The 23,660-nt window shown below is 37.5% G+C and overlaps 1 protein-coding gene across 6 annotated transcripts in view; it reads right to left on the bottom strand.

Annotated features, from left to right (window-relative positions):
- Nucleotides 1–4,579: 4,579 nt before the first annotated feature.
- Nucleotides 4,580–23,660, bottom strand: part of LOC118002829 — a 36,011-nt gene continuing 16,930 nt past the window's right edge. For all 6 annotated transcript variants that reach the window (XM_034993432.1, XM_034993431.1, XM_034993435.1 and 3 more), the window contains 6 exons: nt 22,133–22,271; nt 18,762–18,883; nt 16,928–17,038; nt 10,898–11,004; nt 7,509–7,599; nt 4,580–4,774 (listed from right to left, as the gene is read on the bottom strand). In XM_034993432.1, the coding sequence (XP_034849323.1) occupies nt 4,658–4,774; nt 7,509–7,599; nt 10,898–11,004; nt 16,928–17,038; nt 18,762–18,883; nt 22,133–22,271 (687 nt within the window). In that variant the 3' untranslated portion in view covers nt 4,580–4,657. The remainder of the gene's footprint in view (nt 4,775–7,508; nt 7,600–10,897; nt 11,005–16,927; nt 17,039–18,761; nt 18,884–22,132; nt 22,272–23,660) is intronic.

The following is a 23,660-nucleotide window of genomic DNA, read 5'->3' as shown; positions in this document are numbered from 1 at the left end:
ATCGAGCCCCCCAAAGTCCTTTCTCAGTGGGGAGCCTGCTTCTCCCTCTGCCTGCTGCTCCCCCCTGCTTGTGCTCTCTCTCTGTCAAATAAATAGACTCTTTAAAAAAAAATCAATTTCAATTTATATTCTATTTATGTGCTGTTCCCTGTGTATATCTCAAGGTATTTACCATTCAGTTACTGTACATAATACTCCTGTGAAACTCATGGTCCAAAAACATTAATTAACTTAATTTACAAGTGGATAAACTACAGCCTAAAGTGGTTGGGTTGCTTTAGGCATCTGGACAAGTCTAGGGAAGTTGACAGCTGCCAAACAAGGCCTGTTCAATTAATATTGTGTCCCAGAATTGAGTTCCTCTGAAAAGGAGAAATCTGTTCCTGTGCTAGCATGTCCCTGGTGAAACTCATAAGATTTTGTTTTTGTTTTCTCCCAGCTAGATTCATTTATTTACATGAAGAATGTTTGGAACTTTATGCCCCACCCAAATCCTTCTCTTCAATGCTAATTAATATTCTTGTTTACTGTGTGTTTGTGTGAGTGTGTGTGTGTGTGTGTGTGTAGGCACACATGCATGTTTCACCCTTGGCAGGTCCCTTTTCAAGTTATTGTCTTAGTGTTTGCCTCCTAGCATTCTTTTTTGGCCATATACTTAGTATCTAACCGTTTTTTATGCTGGTAGTATAAGACTGCATTCAGTAGATTCCTTGCTATTATCTTTTGACTTAATAATTATTTGCTGTAATGCCACATGGATTTTCTTATGTATCTTCATAAATGTAATTTTTAAACCCTCTTTAATGTTGGATTGATTTACTCCCTAATAAAGTGCTGAGCACTCCTAGATACCTCTTGACTCCTTTCTTTCCCCTACATTCCTAGAGTTGCTGGACCACTATATGGCTTCTATAATTTTATCCTGACCATATCAATATGCTGCTTAAAATCTTGTGATGGTTCGCCCTGACTCAGAATAAAATGTGATCTCCTTTGCTTGGGATACCACGCCCTTCCTGATCTGGCATATGTCCACTTCATGATCCTCATGTAATCCTTCCTAAGCTGGGCTCTAGTCATACTAAAATACTATCCTCTGCCTCCGCATATGCTGTTCCCTTTACCAGGAACATCTTTCCTTATCCTATATCTAAACTAACGCGTCATCCCTCTCCCTCCTTAGAGTGTGAGTTCTTTCATGGTGGAGCCAAGTGTTCTATTTTTGTAACTAGAGGTTGGTAGAGTGCTAGATACACAATGTGAGCTTTAATACATGTTTGTGGGATTAGTTCATGTAATTAATAGTTGCATGGCTGTGGGATTCACCATCAATAGAAAATACCTTATAATGACTACTAATAACAAAGTTTTCATGAAATTCTGGAGTGTTTAAGCTGTGGTATCCCAAAATAGGACCTGGTTGGGACCTCAAGGGTATCTGCATTTAGTAGAGGGAACTGGAGGTTGGGTGAAGGAACGCGGTGATCAAACTTGGAGAAGCCCTATGAAGTTCAGTAATTTTAAAGGAACATCGGCAGAAAAAAGTTCTAAAAAACAATTTTATTTTGTTTTCTATCAATTTAACTCTTTCATCCAATTTGTCATGTATTTTATCAGCTGAAGAGCTAAATAATTTGGACATTTACTGTAATCTTAATGTTTTTAGTTGTCTGAGCACAAGTAATGCTATACGGGAAAATATTTTGTTTTGTGTATTTTTCATTTGGCTGATGAAATACAAAAATATCTTAACTCCACTACTTTTCCTCCCCTGAGCCTTGTGAGACACACCGCACAGACACTGGAGGGGAAAGAGGGAGGCTGAGGCTAAGGAGTGACAAACTGTGAGCAGCGTAAACTCCATACACGCAAAATTTTCCCCAAGTAAGAAACTAGCCTTTTTAATGACAATAATTGTCTCTAGGCAAATACATAGACATTAAAAAAGTTAAGTTAAATAATTCCACATATAGAATATTAATACTGGTAGAAGAATGTCTCCTCAATATCCTATAGTTCAATATTTGCCTCAGGCATTTATTAAAAACTGTGTTGTGTATAAATATTACACAGAATAATTTCCAATATTTTATATTTTATACCTTTTTTCCACTCCATCAACTAAAGACCCATAGTTTATTTTAACATGTCTAAAATCATAGCATATATTTAAATAGTATTTAAACAATAGTATTTAAACAACTGTCAGGACACTTGGCTGGCTCAGTCAGTAGAACAAGCGACTCTTGATCTCGGGGTCATGAGTTCAAGCCCCATGTTGGGTGTAGAGATTACAAAAAAATAAATGTCAATTTTTTCTGTAACTTTATGCACATATCTATGGAAACCACTGATAATCTGTGGTCTTGAGTATATTCCACTATTGATAGCTGAATATGTACTTATTTTTGTTTTACAAATTAGGGGCTGAATGATATGAAACTAGGTTTATAGACAGACTTGTTCCTTCCTGGTCCAGAGCATTGCTAGTGTTCTCTCTCCTTCTGTCCTGTCCAGGACATTCTAGAATGGGAGTTCTAGCATTCACCCAGGGCCATAGCAGCTGATTGTGCTTTAGAGGTTCACGCTTCTGAGGAACAGTTAAGTAAACTAGGGCAATTGGGAACCAGAGTTTATGAAATGTAGTTTCTTAAGAATAGGTACACCATCAAGTGAAATTCAATAAATATTGTTTGTAAGTATGTGCCATATTATTAATAAACTTATTTTTTCACAGATGATTACTATTGGTATCTTATGTATTTGCTACAGTTAGTAGTGTTTGTGTTTGAAATTTAAGTGCCAAAATGTTACTGCAATAAACCAATACGTTTAATTATGTATAAAACAATCATGAATAACAGCTGCAAGTATTTTAAGTATGAAATATTTTCAAATACTTTCAATTAATTTTTCTCCATTTCTAGAAATCTCTTCAAAATTTCAGAAAATCTGCACAGCCTCCTGAAAACATCCAACTGTTACTGAGATGCCAGAGTTGACAGTAACTTCCTAACTCTGCTTTAGCTTCTTCTTGGGTGACTAGCATGGTAAAAATGTTTAATGTGTTAGCAGGAGTAAGTAATGCCTGTATGAAGAAGAAATTATTGGAATTCCAGCATTTATCCTGATATTCAGTATACCAGATACTAAATATGAAGCGTATTAATAACAACAGTAAAAGTTCTAAACTTTTTAAAAAAAATTTTTAAAGATTTTATTTATTTGTCAGAAAGAGAGAGAGAGCGAGTGCACAAGCAGGGAGAGAGGCTGGCAGAGAGAGAAGGCTCCCCACTGAGCAAGGAGCCCAATGCTGGACTGGATCCCAGGACCTTGGGATCATGACCTGAGCTGAAGGCAGAGGCTTAACTGACTGAACTACCCAGGCGACCCAAGTTTCAAACTTTTTATTTTTAGCATTTTATTTAGCTATTGACCAATAGCCTCTTGAAAACAAAACAAAATAAAAAACAAACGGGTGCCTGGGTGGCTCAGTTGGTTAAGTGTCCAACTCTTGACTTCAACTCAAGTCATGATCTTGGGGTTTTGAGATTGAGCCGAGTCAGCTCCACGCTGGGTATAGGGGCTGCTTAAGATTCTCTCTCCCTCTGCCCTTCCCCCCTGCTCTCTAATAAATAAATAAAATCTTAAAAAAAAACCCAAAACATAGATTTCCAAAAAGTTCCGCAATTCCAAAATGTAGGTTAGTTTCGTTTAAAAAAGTAATTTAAATATAATATTAAATATGAGATTACTAGAACTAGTCAGGTGTTCTTTTGATGTTCCATTGTATTCTTTAAAAAAAAGTTTGCTTTTCCTGATCTCAAAATACATTCATTAGAGAAAAAAAAGGGAAATACAGAAAAACACGGAAAAGAAAAAAAAAATCAGCAGTAATTCCTCCAGCTAGATAAAATCTCTATTTATATTTTGGAGGCTATCTTTCTAGTTTCGCTTTTTCCTAGCAACTGCAATTATTTTTTTATTTTGGTCCTTGTGCTAGCCTCTTCACATAAAGCTGTGTACAAGGAATCTTACAGAACAGAGATCTAATAAATGGGATACAATGTAACCTACCTTCCCCTCTACCCTTCTCTCATGATAGAAACACCTTCTATTCTTTTTTCTCATATCTGGAATTGGTATACAGAGTTAGTGACTAAAGAAAGACATATTTGGGCGCCTGGGTGGCTCAGTTGTTTAAGCGACTGCCTTCGGCTCAGGTCATGATCCTGGAGTCCTGGGATTGAGTCCCGCATCGGGCTCCCTGCTCAGCGGGGAGTCTGCTTCTCCCTCTGACTCTCCCCCTCTCATGCTCTCTATCACTATCTCTCTCAATAAATAAATAAAAATCTTAAAAAAAAAAAGACATATTTATGTTTTTAACAAGATAAAAGAAACAGGAGAAAACCAAAAATATTCAGGTATTTTAATTATCACAGAAATCAAAGGTGTATATGGACACAATTATGTGTCTATACACAACTATATATGTGTATATATACCCATATGACTATTTACAAATATGTAAACATACATACAAAGTCTAGAAAGGAATATACAGAAATATGTGTTAGGGTATTGGGGTGATGTTTCTTTTTTATTAATTTGTAATATACTCAACAAACCATTACACTGAGATAGGACTATTTTAATGTTACAGAATCTTATACAAATGAATTTGTTCAAGAGCTTCTCTGTCAATATGCTTTTCTGGATATACATCGTAGGTCAGTGGTACCTCTTCAACCCAGGAAGATAACTGTATATTAATCTGGAAGAAAAAAAGATTATAAACAAACATGAAAATTGCAGAATGATGCTGTTCTCTGGAACTTCAAGAAATCATGATGAACTAAATAACTGAAGACAACAGATTTTTTTTTTTACAACAAGCAGGACTAAGTTTACATGGTGTCACATGAACAATTCTTTGTTGTACTACATGGTAGGTCTGTGGATTCAGGATTTAATTTACTTTGATTTTGGAATTTGAAAAAATAAAGAAAATACAGAATAATTGTTTTAACGTAACTAGGTTAATAATTATCATTAGGTTTAAACAATAAAAGACTAAAACAACAATGAGAATACACAGAGAACAGAGACAACTGTTCATACATACACAGTGATGGTGCTAAGGGGTTGCATGAGAGGCACTAATCTCCCTCCATAACCTTCATCAGGCCCTTCCCTTTACACTGTGAACTTTTGACATGACACAGAAATTCTAGAGCCGCCAATGAATATATCTGGTTATAGAAGTTTCATTAGGGACGCCTGGGTGGCTCAGTCAGTTAAGGGTCTGCCTTCGGCTCAGGTCATGATCCCGGGGTCCTGGATCGAGTCCCACATTGGGCTCTCTGCTCAGTGGGGAGTCTGCTTCTCCCTCTGCCTGCTGCTCCCCCTGCTTGTGCTCTCTCTCTCTGACAAATAAATTAATAAAATCTTAAAAAAAAATAAAGAAGTTTCATTAAACAAGAAAGCAATAAAGTTATTCAAAAATTCATGCATAAGGACTCTTTCATAAGTAATAATTTCCAGTGCTTATCTATAGACAGATTTATATATTTAGTGTGAAACCATTATTTCGTTAAGTGAAAAATCACCAAATTATTTCAATCTATATAGAAATTATAAATTGGAGACCATATATATATATATATGGTCACATATACATATATATATTTTTTTAAGTTTATATATATCTCTCTATATTTTTTTTGGTAGGCTCCACACCTAGTGGGAGCCCAATGCAGGGCTCGAACTCAAGACCACTAAGATCAAGACTTCAGTTGAGATCAAGAGTTGGATCCTTAACTGACTGAGCCACCCAGGCACCCCCTTGGAGACCATATATTTTAAAAGGCATATATTTTTTAAAATTTTTATTTTATTTATTTATTAGAGAAAGAGAGCACAAGCAGGGGGAGTGGCAGGCAGAGGGAAAGGCAGGGTCCCCACTGAGCAGGGAGTCCGATGTGGGACTCGATCCCAGGACCCTGGGATCATAACCTGAGTCGAAGGCAGACGCTTAACTGACTTAGCAACCCAGGCGTCCCTAAAGACGTACTTTTATAAGCATGGAAAAATATGGTGGGTTACACCACACATGAGATGGGTCTCTCCTGGAAAAGAATTAAGTGGAGGGGATGGGGAGATTAATATCTTTTCTTTATATATCTCAGGATTATTTCCCTTGTTATTGTAAACATGAATTTTTATAATTTATTTATTTATTTTTTAAAAGATTTTATTTATTTATTTGACAGAGAGAGACACAGTGAGAGAGGGAACACAAGCAGGGAAAGTGGGAGAGGGAGAAGTAGGCTTCCCGCGGAGCAGGGAGCCTGATGTGGGGCTTGATCGTAGGACCCTGAGATCATGAACTGAGCCAAAGGCAGACGCTTAACGACTGAGCCACCCAGGCGCCCCTACTTTTATAATTTAGATGATTGACAAAAATTTCTTAAGGAAGTATTATTGATGATGGCTTAGTTTTTTTTTAAAGGAAGAAACAGATTCTTACATTTGGCAGTGCTTATAGATAAGGAAAGCGCTACTAAAGAAAACTATAATACTCCATTTATATTTTATTTCTTTCATCTAGGCGTCTCTAAGAACTTTATAAATACTAATTAACCTTTATATAGGGTCAACTTATTGGGCTGAAACTTAGTAAATAGGGGCCTTACTTTATATGGAGAATCTAAGGAACAAAGAAGTGGTTTGTACAAGATTCCAAACTGTGCACAGTATATGGGCCTCCAGTCTACACATCCGATTCTAGAAGCCTTGAACAACTCTGTTCCTTTTGTTCTTTTTTTTTCTTAAGATCTTATTTATTTGTCAGAGAGAGAGAGGAAGAGAGAGAGCACAAGCAGGGGAGCATCAGGAAGAGGGAGAAGCAGGCTCCCTGCTGAGCAAGGAGCCTGATGCAGAACTTGATCCCAAGACATCTCTGTTCCTTTTGTTCTAAGGGGAAAGTTATGATGTGGGTGTTCTAAGCCTCTTAAAAACATTTAGTAGCATTTGTTAACCTAAAAGTGTAACCCCCAAGTTGGAAAAACTGGTTGGAGAAGCAAAGGAATCTATATCAAGATAAGAATTGCAATTTCAGAGCTCTTGAGGCCAATAAACAAACCACAAACCAGTTCTTAGGCCATAAGTTACTGCTATTCTTTCTATCGTCTGTCACTATATTCAGACAGAACATCTCTAGAATATTGTTAATAGCTATCAGAAAAAAACTGGAGAAAAGTTTTGACAATAAAAATGCTGGAAAGGGGCGCCTGGGTGGTTCAGTTGGTTAAGCATCTGCCTTCGGCTCAGGTCATGATCCCAGAGTCCTGGGATCAAGTCCCACATCAGGCTCCCTGCTCAGCAGGGTCTGCTTCTCCCTTTCCCCCTGCCCCTGCTCCTGCTCTCTCCTCTCTTTCTCTCATGCATGCGCTCTAATAAATAAATAAAATCTTAAAAAAAAAGTGCTGGGAAAGAGGCTTACATACCTGAAGGCCTGAGAGAGAATCTTCAAGACTTGGTACTGTTACTAATAACGATCCTTGTTTTCTTACATTTTGACTGATATATTCCCAGGCTCTGCAACATATTAAAAACTTATATTTTAGGTTTTACCAGACACTGAACACTTTTTAAAAAATGAAGATGACAAAAGAAAATGCAGCACAGGCAATACCTAGAAATCCAGATGGGCAAAATGTTTGCCTGCAGGAAATAGCATTGCAGCAAAATATTAGAAATTGGTAAATTCTTCAGTTTCTGAAGGGGGTGTTGGCAAAATTGTGATGTTACAACATCGAAGAGATTCAACACAATGGGGATTTGTGTTACTATGAGGTACTGTTAAGGCTGAAACTCAGTTTTCAGAACCAATACACAAGTCAGAGCTGGATCAGTAGTTAAAGCCCCTTAAACTCTTTTGATTTTTTTGAGGGGCGAGGGAGAGGGAGGAAGAAGGGGAGAGGGAGAGGAAGGGGGTGGAAAGAGAGAGAGAGAGAGAGGAGCAGGGGAAAGAATCCCAAGCAGGCTCCAAGCCCAGCGCAGAGCCCGACACGGAGCTTGCTTGATCCCATGACCCTGAGATCATGACCTGAGCCGAAACCAAGAGTCAGAAGCTTAACTGACTGAGCCACCCAAGCGCTCCTTAAACTCTTGATGAAGTGTGTCAAAACTGGTTCTGCAGAATGGAGAAGGGCTAGGAGGTAGAGGTGGGGAAGAGTAGTGGAGAAAGGCCATAGATGCCAGAAGCCACGCAAAGACTAACAATTAAGCCTGATATGTAGATTACATCTTTTAAAATAACATCAAGAGTGAAATCATACTTTATTTGGTTGTCAAAAATATTTAATGGGAAGACTTTTGGGCAACATGGCACCTGCAAAGTTGAGTGGGGCCAGCCCGGTTGAAAGCATGGTGAAATGCCATGTGCGTTTATATGCGCCACAAGGCAGTCCCTGCCCAGGTCTGACGAATTCAGTGCAGACATGAGCTGGCTTTCTATACTGTGCGTGAGTGTTGACCGTACACCCCACTAGCAGGGAGCAACGGCCAAGCAGAGCAGAGATACACATCCCTTGCAACGGGCAGGTGGGCAGCGGTGTCATCTGCATTTCTCGCAGTTACAGCAATGGTTATTAGGTTTAGTATTCTGGAGTTTATTAGGCAAAATGATACAGATGTTCTTCCTCAGGCTAGATCTAAAATCATGTAGCAGTGCTTGATAATCGTCACTGTGCTTGGGCTAGAGCTATTGTTTTGATGTGGTTCCTTAAAAATGACGTATTTTATAAGTTTATTTAATAAGAATGAAGAAGAATGAAGAAGCTGACTAAATTGGCACGGTTGGCCATGCCTCTCAGAATAGCACTCGCTGTTTCTGGTAAGCTATCATTCTGGTAGCTGTATCTGTTTCACCTACTCAAAAAATACACTGAGGCACCTTTTAAACTAACAATTACTCTACAAATCTGGGGTGTTACTCTGTAATGAGATCGGACTTATTCTGAAGCCCGAGTCTTTGCTGAGTACACATTTTCTATTATTATGATTTATTTCTGTTTTTACTTATATACTAACTCCTATAGCAGTATCATTCCACTTGTCTCAGATTCTAATTAAGACAAGTCCTTGGAGGCTATATGTGGCGCCATCTTTCTTTTTCACTCAGTATAATACAGAATTAACATAGGTAAATGATCAGTTTTGTCAGAACGATTCCAATGTCAGAATGCTTTACTGTGTCTTCTAAACATTCTCCTGTATACTGTCATCCATGGCTATAATCTGTTTCAAATTCATTGTACTAGACTGATTTAGGAAAAATGACTGAACTAGCACACGTGGTCGATACCTATTCACTGAACAACGTAGAGCGTGTATGAATGTACCAAGAAAGCTTTTAAAACAACCCAAATATTCAGTATTTCCGGTGTCAAGTTCACCAGTGGCTTTCATCATTCTTCAGCAGTCAAAATCTTCCTGTAATGAATCTCCAAAGATTTTAAAGTGTTTTTCTCTTTTAACTTCTTATACAACATAAACCTGGTACTACTTCATTCTCCAACAATTATGTAATGCTTTTGCCACTGGTTATTAACTTGAAAAGATGAAAAGCTAATCAGACTTTGTCCACTGGAAATTAAGCTTAAAGAGGGCTATGATTAAGATAACTTTGCTCATGTTGTGTTTCTGGTCTTTAGCCTGTGACCAAAAATTGTCACCCATTCTGGCTGAGCTTTGATTATATGATTAGCTTTCTTTTGAACTAGTTTCTTTTAAAAATATTTAAGCTGTTAATTTCATGATGACCTTAACCTACTAGTAACGGGTATGGGTGTGTGTGTATGTGTGTGTATGTGTGTTTGAGACAGAAAGCTGGGGGCAGGGGAGAACATAGAAGGTAAAAGGGTGGCAGGATAAAGAGGTTTAGCCATTCAGGATTCCACTCTGTATTAACTGTTTATGGTCTATATGTCTTTTTATTTCTCTGCAGTAGAAACCTTATTGATGCACTAATCCAAAATGGAATTTGTGTAATTCCATTTTGTACATATGGAAAGGAGTTTTCCTGCATTTAGAGTACACATATGCCATTATGATAAAAAAAAGTCATGAATCCTAGCTAGCTAGAAAATCAATGTCTCAGACTATGGACCACAGGAATTTTCTAATTAGAGGGACCTACTGGTCCTGATGGGTCACAAAGCATCAAATTGTGGCAGAGAAGTCAAAAAAGTGATCATAGATATGCTAATTTTTCCACTGCGTGAATAGTGGAATAGTTTTAGGAACCTACTATTACCACCTTAAAAATATTTCAAAAGTTTGATAACTAATCACTATTTTGGTTAATATTCTTATATCTTATATCATTTATAGAAATTAATTCCCATCATGTTTTTTCAAAGAAAATAAAACGGAGACAGAAAAGAATAAGTATAAATGCCCATCAGGAATTGTTATCTTATTGCATTCCTGATTGCTAAGCAAATGCTTGGGTCATGGTATCATTTAATATATGCGCCCCCATTAGATGTAATATTTTACAAACTTAGACAAAGTTTACTTTTTGTTTAATGCATAAGACATTTCCTTATTAATATAATCTTGTTGAGGTTTTAAAAAACAGTTTAATATGAAAATACTTCTACTTTACCAATCACTTTTTAAAAAAAAGGTATGTATTTAAGTAATCTCTACACTCAATGTGGGTCTTATATTCTCATATTCCATAAGACCCACACAGTGTGGGTCTTATATTCTCCAAGATCAAGAGTCACATGCTCTACTGACTGAGCCAGCCAGGCACCCCACTAATCCCTTTTCATAGTTTGCTGAATATATTTTAACAGATTTCTTGCTTGAATAAGTAACATACCTGGCCTGTTCTGCCTCATCAAGAAAATATTCGAAGACATTATTCATGATAATGACATCAGCATTTTGCAGAAGTGAACCCTGGGTACAGATGTCTGCATGAAGCACCTTAAGAAGAATGAGTTCATTTAAGAAAACAAAGATAACCACAGAAGAACTATCTATTGGTTCAACGATATGAGGCGATATGAGAAGTCAACCTTAATTAAAATGGGAGAAAGAACAGTATATTTAATAGTATCATCTATGGGAGATATTTAGTATCTAATTAAAAACCATAAACTTGTGAATATTTGTTTTAGATAGATTTGTTTACATAGTCATATAATTACAGTCTTTCAACCCCCAGCAGTTCAGAGCTTTTTCCACGATGACTATATCATTAATTGTAAGAGTCAAAGGCCGTAGGTTCAAACTCTGGTTCCATCATCAACTGAGTTTGTACACTAGGCAGTTGGTATCTTCATAAATAAAAAGGAATAATATCTGTCCTGATTCACAGAATCAAATGGATCATATAAAAACTGTAAAAGTTATTTATGTATTGTAAAATGTTAATACAAAAAAAATAAAATGTTAACACAGTATGTTTATTGGCTTTGTCTGACTTTTCATCTAAAATTTACTTGATTATTTATCCAAAAAAGCAAACAAAACAATGTATTTAAAAACTATATGCCTCACACCCCAAACAGTAAAATACCTAGGAATAAACTTAACCAAAGAGGTGAAAGACCTGTACTCTCAAAAGTATAAAACACTGGGGCACCTGGGTCGCTCAGTCGGTTAAGTGTCTGCCTTTGGCTCAGGTCATGATCCCAGCATCCTGGGATCGAGTGCCGCATTGGGCTCCCTGCTCAGCGGGGAAGTCTGCTTCTCCCTCTCCCTCTGCCTGCTGCTCTGCCTACTTGTGCTCTCTCTCTGTCAAATAAATAAATAAAATATTTAAAAAAAAACCAACAAAAGTAGAAAACATTGATGAAAGAAATTGAAGATGACACAAAGAAATGGAAAGACATTCCATGCTCATGGATGTAAAAATGTCTACACTACTCAAAGCAATGTACAGATTTAATGCAATTCCTATCAAAATACCAACAGCATTTTTCACAAAACTAGAACAAACTATCCTAAAATTTGTATGGAAACCTTTGACAAAAGACCCCAAATAGACAAAGTAATCTTGAAAAAGAAAAACAAAACTGGAGGTATCACAATTCCAGGCTTCAAGTTATATTACAAAGCAGTAGTCATCAAAGCAGTATGGTACTGGCACAAAAATAGACACACAGATGAATAGAAGAGAATAGCAAACTAAGAAATAAACCCACAATTTTATGGTCAGTTAATCTTTGACAAAAGAAGCAAGAATATGCAACAGGAAAAAGTCTCTTCAACAAATGGTGTTGGGAAAACTGGACAGCTACATGAAAAAGAATGAAACTGGACCATTTTCTTACATCATACACAGAAATACACTCAAGATGGAGTAAAGACCTACATATAAGACCTGAAACCATTAAAATCCTAGAAGAGAGCACAGATAATAATTTCTCTTACATTGGCCACAATAACATCTTTCTAGATAGGTCCCCTGAAGTAAGGGAAACAAAAGCAAAAGTAAACTATTGGGACTATCTACTAAAGGTAACAATCAACCAAACTAAAAGACAACTTCCTGAATGGGAGACGATATTTGCAGATGACGCATCTCATAAAGGGTTGGTATCCAAAATATATAAAGAACTTGCACAACTCAACACCAAAAAACCAAAAAATCCAATTTAAAAAATGGGTAGAAGACATGAACACACATTTCTCCAAAGAAGACATCCAGATGGCCAACAGACACATGAGAAGATGATCAACATCACGCATCATCAGGGAAATGCAAATCAAGACTACAATGAGATAGCATTTCACACCTGTGAAATTGGCTAAAAACAAAAACACAGGAAACAAGTGTTGGTGAGGATGTAGAGAAAAAGGAACTCTCTTGCACTGTTGGTGGGAATGCAAACTGGTGCAGCCACTGTGGAAAACAATATAGAGGTTCCTCAAAAAGCTAAAAATAGAATGACCCTGTGATCCAGCAATTGCACTACTGGGTATTTATCTCCGAAATACAAAAACACTAATTCAAAGGGATACATGCACCCTTGTGTTTACTGAAGCATTATTTACAACAGCCAAATTATGGAAGCAGCCCAAGTGTCCTTCAACAAATGAATGGATAAAGATGTGGTATCTATATCTATCTATATGGGATATTATTCAGCCATATATATACAAACACACACACACATACAGATGGTATGATTATACACATATATGATTATATATGGGTGTGTGTATATATGTATATATATATATAGGATATTATTCAGCCATAAAAAAGAATGAAATCTTGCCATTTGCAATGACGTGGATGGAGCCAGAGAGTATAATGCTAAGTGAAATAAACCAATCAGAGAAAGACAAATATGATATGATTTCACTCATATGTAGAATTTAAGAAACAAAACAAACAAGCAAAGGAGAGAAACAAAAAAAGTAGAGAGACAAACCAAGAAACAAGACTCTTAACTATAGAGAACAAACTGATGGTTACCGGAGGGAGGTGGAAGGGGGGGATGGGTGAAACAGATGATGGGGATTAAAGAGTGCATTTATGATGAGCACTGAGTAATGTACAGAATTGCTGAATCACTATATTGTACACATGAAACTAATATAACACTGTATGTCAACTACACAGGAATTACAATAAAAAACTTAATAATAAAAAATAAAAACTATATACCTCAAAAAATTAATTTGACCACAATCAACAAGTCTGAGAGAGCACAGGCAAGATAACAAGAGAAAACATCTATTTTCTCAAGTGCAAAACAAACCACTTTTATTTTAAAAAGAAGAAAAAAAGTTTAACTATTTTGCATTAGAAGATTTCTATATAAAATAGAATACTATTTATTTGTAAGGGGTCTGATTCTTAACATATTTTATCCCCCTTTTTAAATAGGAAAAATACTAAGATAATTTAAATTAGGTGGGCCTCTAGTCTCTGAAACACACCTTTGACATATTCCTGAACACATAGAAAACAATCACTTTAAACTTTCTAAACATGTTGCTGAGATATGAAATAGGCAGGCAAATTAACCTACTGATATACCACAGTTTCCTCTTTTTCTTTCCCATCTCTGTTCACTCTCCCACACCCCACCCCACAGATAGGGTAAAAAAAGAATCTGGTGGATCAATTAATTATGGCAACCAACAGAAGTCCCAGGGAAACTCCCCAAAATGGCTCTGGACGAACTGGAATACTAACAATGCAAAGGCCACATGGCAACCCAAATAATTTAACCAATTTTTAATGGGCACCTCCTATATACGAGATACTGTGTGGGGAGATACATACACCATGACAAATGAGATACAATATCTACACTCAAATATGTTATATTCTAGTAATGGGAAAAAACAGCTATGCCGGTGACGCTAAGTGCCATCAAAGGAATAAGCAAGATATGAATAAAGAAAAATTCCCCTTTAGTCTAGTGGAGAGGGTAGAAAGAATTTAAATCAATGGGTCTTTCATGTAAAGACAGTGCATAAGACACATGGCATCCTGAAACCCCATTATAATAACAGTATAGTGTTTTTAGTATACCCACGAGGATCGGGGGATTGGGAAAGGAAATAACAGAGATAAAATTTTGTAAGTTAGGGAAAAAAAAGGAACTAACAAGGAATTTAGGAGACCAGAAAAATCTGATTTCTAAGCTGGATAGATAGAAAGCAAAGACCCCCACTTGGTTTATACTACAGAATCTCAAAAAGGCTCACAACTGGTGGCACCAGGTATTTCTGGGTGAAGGAGTAGGGAGAAATGCTAAAAATAAGGTAATTGGGTTGAAAGTCAGTTTTAGAAGTACCCAGACCCCTATATGACTTTCTCATACCCCAGCAAAAGAATAGAGGTTTCTTCTATTTACCCTGGAAAGGGTAAAACAAAAGGTGTCTGGGTCAGGGGACACCAGGACTAGTTGAAAGAAAGGCTAATGTACTGAAAACGAGGGAAGTAAGGCAGACAGGATGCTGTGAATCCCTTATGCTTCACTTCTTTTCCTCTACCACTCAGTCCCCAGGATGTTGTTTGCCACTCAGTAAGGAGACTGATCCCAAGAGGAAAGATCTTAAGATACTTCATCAGATACTCCCCAACTAATTAACCAACCAAACAAGATCACTCGACACTGAAGCCCACAGTGCTCAGAATCCCCTACTTAAATGCCGAGAACTTCAATCAGCTTGTTTCTCACTCTTAAGTCTGAATGGACAACCAAGGATTCCTAGACTTCTTAGGAAAGTCCTGTTAAAAAAGACCAAACAAGAACAAAAACAAAACAAAAAGCAGAGCCTGAGACTTAAAGGCTACAAAGATTTCAAGATACTATAAAAAATAACCCTAGAATTCCTTTCTGTTGATCTTAGGGCCTCTCAAACACAATTGTCTTTACCATTGAGGAAGGAAACTGTTAAGGTTGCCAATAAAATGGTATAAAAACAGCTTTCTGTCATTGGGTTACTAATAGCCACTGAAGCCGCAGAAGTACGTGGGGTGGGCATTCATCCACATATGCTCTGTTGAAAAGCAAGGGGTAAAGACCTTTTAACATGTAAATAAATGTGTTTTACATATCTTTATCATCTTCTTTAAAAAAATAACAAGGTATTTGGATCTCCATTTATTTATTAAAAGATTTATTTAGAGAGAGAGAACATGCGTGAGGGGGGCAGGGGAGAGCGAGAGGGAGAGAGAGAATCCCAAGCAGACTCCCTGCTGAGCACCGAGCCCCACGCAGGGTCATCCCACCACCCTGAGATTGTGACCTGAGCCGAAATTAAGAGTCGGATGCTCAACCGACTAAGCCACCCTGGCACCCATTTATAAACTAGGATTCTTAAAAGGTCAATTTTTAAATCTTAACTTTCAATTTAATCAACATTCCTGTTATGTGATTATTATTATGCAAGAACAATGTGTTTCTGTTCACTAAATATGGGATAGTGAGAAAAATCCATGAATTTATTACTAGACAATAAATTTGCTTTAATCATTTGCTTCTCTAAGATGAGAGAGAAACAAAGAGAGAGAAAAAAGGAAGTTTGGAAGGAGGAAAAAACATTTCCTTCCAATAAAAAAGGGGAGGACTAGATCCTTAATCATACCGAGATATCTTTCAACACTAACACCAGAGAGCCTTAGTTGCTCAGTATCTCTCTGCATTGCCATTGAAGTGTAGGACCGTCAGTGAAAGGGTAAGAATTACTGCATTAACCAAAAAACTTCCTTTCCCTTTTCTGGTTATTTTTCCCCTTACATACAGGAAAAGAGAAAAGTTCTGTTATAGCCAAATGCAGGGCATCATTCTCCTGAACTGCCGTTCTGTGGCATCCACAACTCCTGGAAGCTTAGAAAAAGAAGGTAAAGAACTGAGAGCATTACTTAACTTTTTTGCTTACTTTCAACATAAGTTTCATTAAGTACACTTTTGACCTACATCTAGAGATTCAAATTTGAATGCTGCTACCAAAACTATACCACAGAAAAGATGAAGGAAATAAAGAAAAATTCTACTTTCTAATAAAATTGGGGAGGAAGAGAAATAGGAGTGGAAGGTAATTATAATTAAATTCACCTTTATGGTTTAAAAGTACTAAGTCAACTCAATCTGTTTCTACACCACAGCAACCAAGAATAGATTCAAAAAGAGTTTCCAACTCCAATCCAGAAGAAATTGGACTAAATTATGCTATAAAATAGATAACAGAATATATATTTAAAAGGGTACCTTTAGTGCAGCAGAGGGAACATAGTCAATGATATTGTAATAATGTTGTATGGTCACAAATGGTAGCTACACTCGTGATGAGCATTGTGTAACATACAGACTTACCAAATCACCATGCTGTACACCTGAAACTAATGTAACATTGTGTCTCAACTGTACTTCATTACCTTTATTCTGTCAGTGAACTGGTATTTTTTTATGACCATTTCCTGCAACTGGCAAAAATCTCCATTCAGTTCTACTCCATATAGTTGCAGTGCTGAACTGTAAAGATAACCCTGAAAAAATAAAGACATGTTATGATGCAAATGAATGAACTGTGAGTTCATTTCTACATAAAATTAAGAAAAATCACACTTTAAAAAAATAGAATTCAATAAAGTAAAAATAAAATGAAAGATAAATAACATGTATGTAAAACTTACAACTTCGAGAACTCAAAGACTCTCACTGATCAAGATCTTGACTGTATTTTATTAATTTCATTATTTAAAAGTAATTATATTTTGAAAGATTGATTTCTTACTTTTCCTGATAAAATTGTGCATACAATAAAGCTGGAAATGAGAAAAGTGATCGTATACAGACTCTCTGTTTAATACCGTATTTCTGTAATTTCTTGGGAAGTTACAGCGGCGGAAAGCAAGAAAGGAGTTAACCCGTGGGAAATATAATGGAAAATCATGCACAGTCTGACACTAGAGGAAGGTGGCTGGAGATGTGTCCTGTTTGGCTTAGGGAAGTCAGTCTGGTGTCTGCAATCTGCCAAAGATAACCGACCAATTAGTTAACAAGGATAATAAAGAACTGACTAGATATTATTATGTATGCACTTTTGATTGTAAAAACAAAAAACTAATATGGAAGGAAAGGTCAAATCATATTCTGAATATCACTTTACATCAAGTAACACCCACACGTGAACCAAATTTGTATTTATAGCTCATGATAGATTTTTAGAATATGTTCAACAGAGCATAAGTAGGTATTCAAAAATTTTTTGTTGACTAAATCAGTAACCATTTTAATATGAAGAAAAATGAGGATATGTTTAAATTTATTAACACTGTCACATACTTGCATAGCCTCATTTCTTTCAGCTATATACTTTTCTAACAAATCAAAAAACGGACAAGAGTGGAGCAAATATTGTAAATAATCATATTTACCCATGTTCTCCCTCAAAAAACCATCTGACAAACTGTATTTTCTATTATGGATATCTTTCCTAATTATAGAATAAAAGCCTTAACACTGACAAATAAACTAAGCACTAAAGAGTTAAGTGTTTCTGTTTAGAGCAGGCAATGGATGCTGGGAACTGAGAGTTTCTGGCATGAGCCTCTACTGCTGTTGGCCACATGTTTTAACAAGTCTGCTAATGACAACCAGAAACCACATTTAAAGTTTTTTGATAAAACCATTTAGGAACGTTACAAATACTCATGATTTGAATTTTTTTTAAAAAGCCACATTGAAGTGATATTTCAGACACAAATGTCTACATTCAAACTTGAATCACAGAAAATTGGAGCAATATATGTCCTTGGATATCATTTAGTAGTTTATTTACAGGTGAGGAATGTGAAGCCACGAGTGTTAAGTGACTTTGTTATGGCCATATGCAATTTCCTAGGTGAAGTAAATTTTATAAAGTTTTTGTAAAAGTTCTTATCAAAGTTCAGTACACTATTTAATACAGCACAAAGAAAACAGAGTTAGAAGGTCAATAGTGACTGACAAAATAGCAAAGTGTTATGAGGTCACCTGCTTCTGCTTTGGTGATATGCCTTCATTTGTGTTACAGACACAAACCGGTAAAGGAAATCAGAGAGCTGGCTTTTGAAATTCCAAATTCAATATAATATTTTAATCTTCTTATTCTGTTACTCTAATAAATAAAGCCAAGCTGTCACCTTGGATGGTGGCAGGCAAAACTGTTGCTAGCAGGAGGAGAAAGTATTTTCCAAATGTTGAATATGTCCATAAGCTGGACTTTACCCCATAAAGGACTGTGCCAAGCCTGGAGCCAACATCAACCAAGACCTTTCCCGACAGATCAGGGAGTACATGATGATAAATGAACTTCAATTCCATGAGGGAGAAGGAATGAGAAATAAATCCTGGAGAATTAGAACAGAATAAACATCAAATTGTGCTCGGGTATTAAACATTCTATTCTGTATTTCTAATTCTTTTATCCATATTTATAAAGTATATTTCATGTTTTTCTCTTCTAAAAATCAATGAAAGCTATTCGGAGACTATTTAGAAAAAATTAATGTGATAATTTTGCACTCATTCACTCTGAGCTATAGAATAACTATGAAGTCTCTGACAATTATTTTTATTTATTTTTTTTTTAGTTTTTTTTTTTTTTTTTATTCATGAGAGACAGAGTGAGAGAGAAAGGCTGAGGGAGAAGCAGGCTCCCAAGGAGCAGGGAGCCCGATGTGGGACTCGATCCCAGGACCCTGAGATCATGACCTGAGCCGAAGGCAGACGCTTAACCATCTGAGCCACCCAGGCGCCCAATTATTTTTATTTTTAAAGATTTATTTATTTCAGAGAGAGAGAGAGCATAAGCGGGAGGGGCAGAGGGAGAGGGAGAGAAAAATCCCAAGCAGACTCCACCCTGAGCACAGAGCCTGATGCAGGGGTCGATCCCATGACCCTGAGATCATGACCTGGGCTGAAACCTGAAACCAAGAGTTGGGACACCTGACCAACTGTGCCACCCTGGTGCCCCCAAGTCTCTGACATTTAAAAAGGCCTCTAGGGAATAGCTACCCAGCAACCTGTCCCTATCCTTATGCCTCTCACTTCCTTCTTGCTATTGCTTAGATGGTCCTTGGGTTTTCCCTTCTTTTCCCTATGACTGCTATTCCGTGGGATGCTTCCTAACTCCCATATCATCTGGCTTTCTCACCTTACCCCAGAGCAGCCACAGAATAGCCCCATACTACTACATTAGACTGCAATACGACTTCAATAGACTACCAAATGAATGACCATCTCTGGAGTTGAGCAATGTGGCAGCCCTGACCAACCTAAAATGTGTTCTGGAGTGCAGGAGAAGGGTGGTATGAAAGGAAGTGACGATATGCCCATTAATTATTCTTATTTCCCTTAGTTTTTTTAACTGCTACAAGCTTCCTAGCCCATCTTCTCCCTCCATTGTTTCTGTAATCAAATATTTGGGAGAGTCTGAGTATATTTTTTAAAGACTTACTATATTATGTCCTACATAATATAATGATGGTCAGGAAGGGGAGAAACTTTGGCCATAACTAAGGGATGGTGGCAAAGAAAATGGAAGCAGGCAGGCTAAACCCCTGGAAGAAAATAAAGGGCATGACTTGGGGTGGGGGTGGGCTTTGACCACCATAGACTTATCTGCCTAGAATCCTCATCCTCACTACTCTGTCACATTAGTGCTTCTGCCTTGGGTTACAGAGTCATCATTAGTGTCTTATAGCTAGACAAGGCCCTTGTCACAGAAGGAAGGAGAGTTCCACAGATGATAGCTTTTTCAGATTCACTGTGGTTATGTGGGCTGGCCTGCATACCCAGTCACTATTTACAACCTGATTTAGATGGGAAAATGCATCCTAATCTTCAAATTTTTACTTGTCAAACATATCTCTTCTTTAAACTTCTGTAAATCAGGGGCACCTGGGTGGCTCAGTTGGTTGAGCGTCCAACTCTTGATTTTGGCTTGGGTCAGGATCTCAGGGTCGTGGGATTGAGGCCCACGTCAGGCTCCTCACTCAGGGGGGAGTCTGCTGGAGACTGTCTCTCTCCCTCTCCCTCTGCCCCTCCCCACCCCCGCTCTCTCTCTCTAAAATAAATAAATCTTAAAAAACTTCTGTAAATCAGATCTGATATGGTATTATAGTTGCAATTCACTTTTTAGTTTTCCTTCTATTGTTCTTGTCTAAGTCACTTTCTGTTCTGTAAATTTCCACCACCTCAAATGGAAACTGTAAGTGCTATCTAAAAACAGAATCTTAAGTTAATCAGGAGAGTTTAATTCCCAATTATAATATAGATACAATATATTTGTATTAGTAGCATATTACAAATTTGGTAGTAGTTAACTTTTGACAATGATATTATCTAAGATCAGTACATGAACACAAGATTACTCACCTGGAGAGGTAGGCCACCATAAGCAATAACTCTATATATCTAAGTGACCAGGAATCCTGAAATAGCATGTCTAAAGGAATAGCCTAGACGATCATATCCAATTTGAACAAAGAAAAAAAAATATATATACACACATATATAATTAAAGACTTTTTTATTTATTTGAGAGAGAGAACATGCACGTGCATGAGTGGTGGGGAAGGCCAGAGGGAGAGGGAGAGAGAATCTCAAGCAGACTCCCTGCTGAGTGTGGAGCCTAATGTGGGGCTTGATCCCATGACCCTGGGACCATGACCTGAGCTGAAATCAAGACCCTGACACTCATGGGGCGCCTGGATGGCCCAGTTGGTTAAGTGACTGCCTTCAGCTCAGGTCATGATCCTGGAGTCCTGGGATCGAGTCCTGCGTTGGGCTCCCTGCTCGGCGGGGAGACTGCTTCTCCCTCTGACCCTCCCCCCTCTCATGCTCTCTCTCTTTAATAAATAAATAAAAATCTTAAAAAAAAAAAAAAAAGTCTGACACTCAAATGACTGAGCCACCCAGGAGCCCCTTAACAAAGAATACATTAACAGAAGAGTTAACATATTAGCAGCATGGAGTCAGTCTAGCTTCCCATTTGGGACACAGGTGCTGCCTCTGAGGGGTGGAGATGCAGGAGACATCTTGTTACTAAAGTTGTCCTCTGTTATGGACTGGAGATGCTCTACTAGGTCAAATCAAGGCATGAATAAGCTCTTTCTCAAGATTATCTCTGTCCTCGAAATCCATGCCCATCCAACAATATCTGATTATTATCTGACTTCTCAAGTAGATGCTTTTATTGGGACATTTCAGCCCCCTTGCAGTTATATTTATCATTGTAAGTGAACCAGCATTATGGTATGGTTTATCTATGAATCTCTTTGAAGTATGGAAAGTATAAGCTGGTTTCCCTGTACTCAGTCACTTGTGATTAGTTTCTGGACCTGAAAAGTCACCTCTGATTCAACAGTTTCTGTGAAAAGCAGAGATACTCTCCTTGGAGACATTACGTGACCCAGCTTCCCTGGACAATGTTGCTCTTTGGTCTCCCTAACCTCAATAATTGGTAATGGCTACGCTGAACGGTTGGCCTTTTCCTTTCAAAAAACACTGAATGACTTGGTCAAGAATCTGTGTTCTCAGGACATGGAGAGAAAAGTATACACAAAGTCGTCAGGTTTGCATACTTGAGTGCCTACCTAAAGGTGCCGTCTGGTGTGAGCCACACACCATACAGTAATTTCTGCTCATTTTTCCTTCCTCACATAATGAATCAATAAAGTCTTCATCATAAAGGAATGCATCAACGTGAACTGTGGGTTCTGGCTGCTGCTGTATCTGGGGGAAAGGAGAAGAACTTCAAAAGAAACGAAGTACAAAGGAGTCTCTTTTTATTGCTAAATAAGGCAAAACATCAGTGGTTCAAATGCTAAAATTCTGAGAGCAACGACAAGGCAGAGAAAGACAAGTTTCACTTATCAAAGAGCCATCCTGCTCTTCTTTTGTGTTTTTTTGTGTGTGTGTGTGTGTGAGACACTAGCAACTTTTAATTTGACCTGTAACGATACAAAACGTGGCTAGGAGAAATATAAAAAATTTGCGTTAAAGGAGTACTTTGTGACCGTCTTGTCCATCCTGGGTTGTATATTTTACAAATGAAGAAACTCCTACTCAGAGATTTCTCCAAAGAAACGACCATTTGAAGGGGAAAGAATTAAACTAATACCGGGTCTCCTGAGTCCTGCGTGTCAGTGACCGACCCATGAAAACACTTAGCAAGTCATCTCTGCGCAGAGGCAGAGTTTTCAAATAATAAAATCGTTAGTAACATTTCCTGCTTACAATGAACAGCCCTTTATTAATACTGGTGATAACGTGATATAATAGCAAGCAGCTACCAAGAAAAAAATGTCTGATTCCTTTTACCTTAACTATAATAAAGAATCAACCTATCTACTTAGAGACCTACAAAATTGTATCTACACCTACACATATCTATATTATAAGCGTGTAAAATGTAAGGACATACACAAGGACCAGAAGGAAATAACAGAAGATAAAAATAGTTTGTTAGGAGAAGGGATTAGGGGTCGACTGTTACATGCAATGAATACTTTTTCCTTGTTTCATGTATTTTGGTATATCATGCTATTGATACGACTGCCTTATTAATAACATCCAAACTATGTTACAAATATTGCTCTCAGTTTTTATACTATCCACTATTTTCCACCTTTGGGACTGGAGGTTTACTAAGATTTGCTAAGTGCTCACTGTGCATAGCACTATTGAAAATGTACAAGATTTTGGGCACCTGGGTGGCTCAGTTGGTTAAGCGACTGCCTTCGGCTCAGGTCATGATCCTGGAGTCCCAGGATCGAGTCCCGCATTGGGCTCCCTGCTCAGGGGGGGGTCTGCTTCTCCCTCTGCCCTCTTCCCTCTCGTGCTGTCTCTCATTCTCTCTCTCTCAAATAAATAAATAAAATCTAAAAAAAAAAAAAAATGTACAAGATTTGGTTCCTCTGCTTCGGAATCTACACGGTGAAAAACCACATAGAGGGTTGCTGTTTTCAGATTAGTGGGAGAAGAGATTATTATTATTAGCTTTGTTTCAGGAAACAATATTCCTCGCATATGTACCCCAGAAGAGTTGAGATTTGAAGGGGTTGAAAGAGGGGGCTGTCCAGGGAAGAAAAATGAGAACTTATTTTAGGAATGAAGGAATAG

The sequence above is a fragment of the Mirounga leonina genome, unplaced genomic scaffold (assembly GCF_011800145.1).
Source record: "Mirounga leonina isolate KUSES-001 unplaced genomic scaffold, KU_Mleo_1.0 Mir_83, whole genome shotgun sequence".
Taxonomy (NCBI): domain Eukaryota; kingdom Metazoa; phylum Chordata; class Mammalia; order Carnivora; family Phocidae; genus Mirounga; species Mirounga leonina.
The sequence above is the reverse complement of the archived record's forward strand: the minus strand, read 5'-3'. Positions and strand labels throughout refer to the sequence as shown.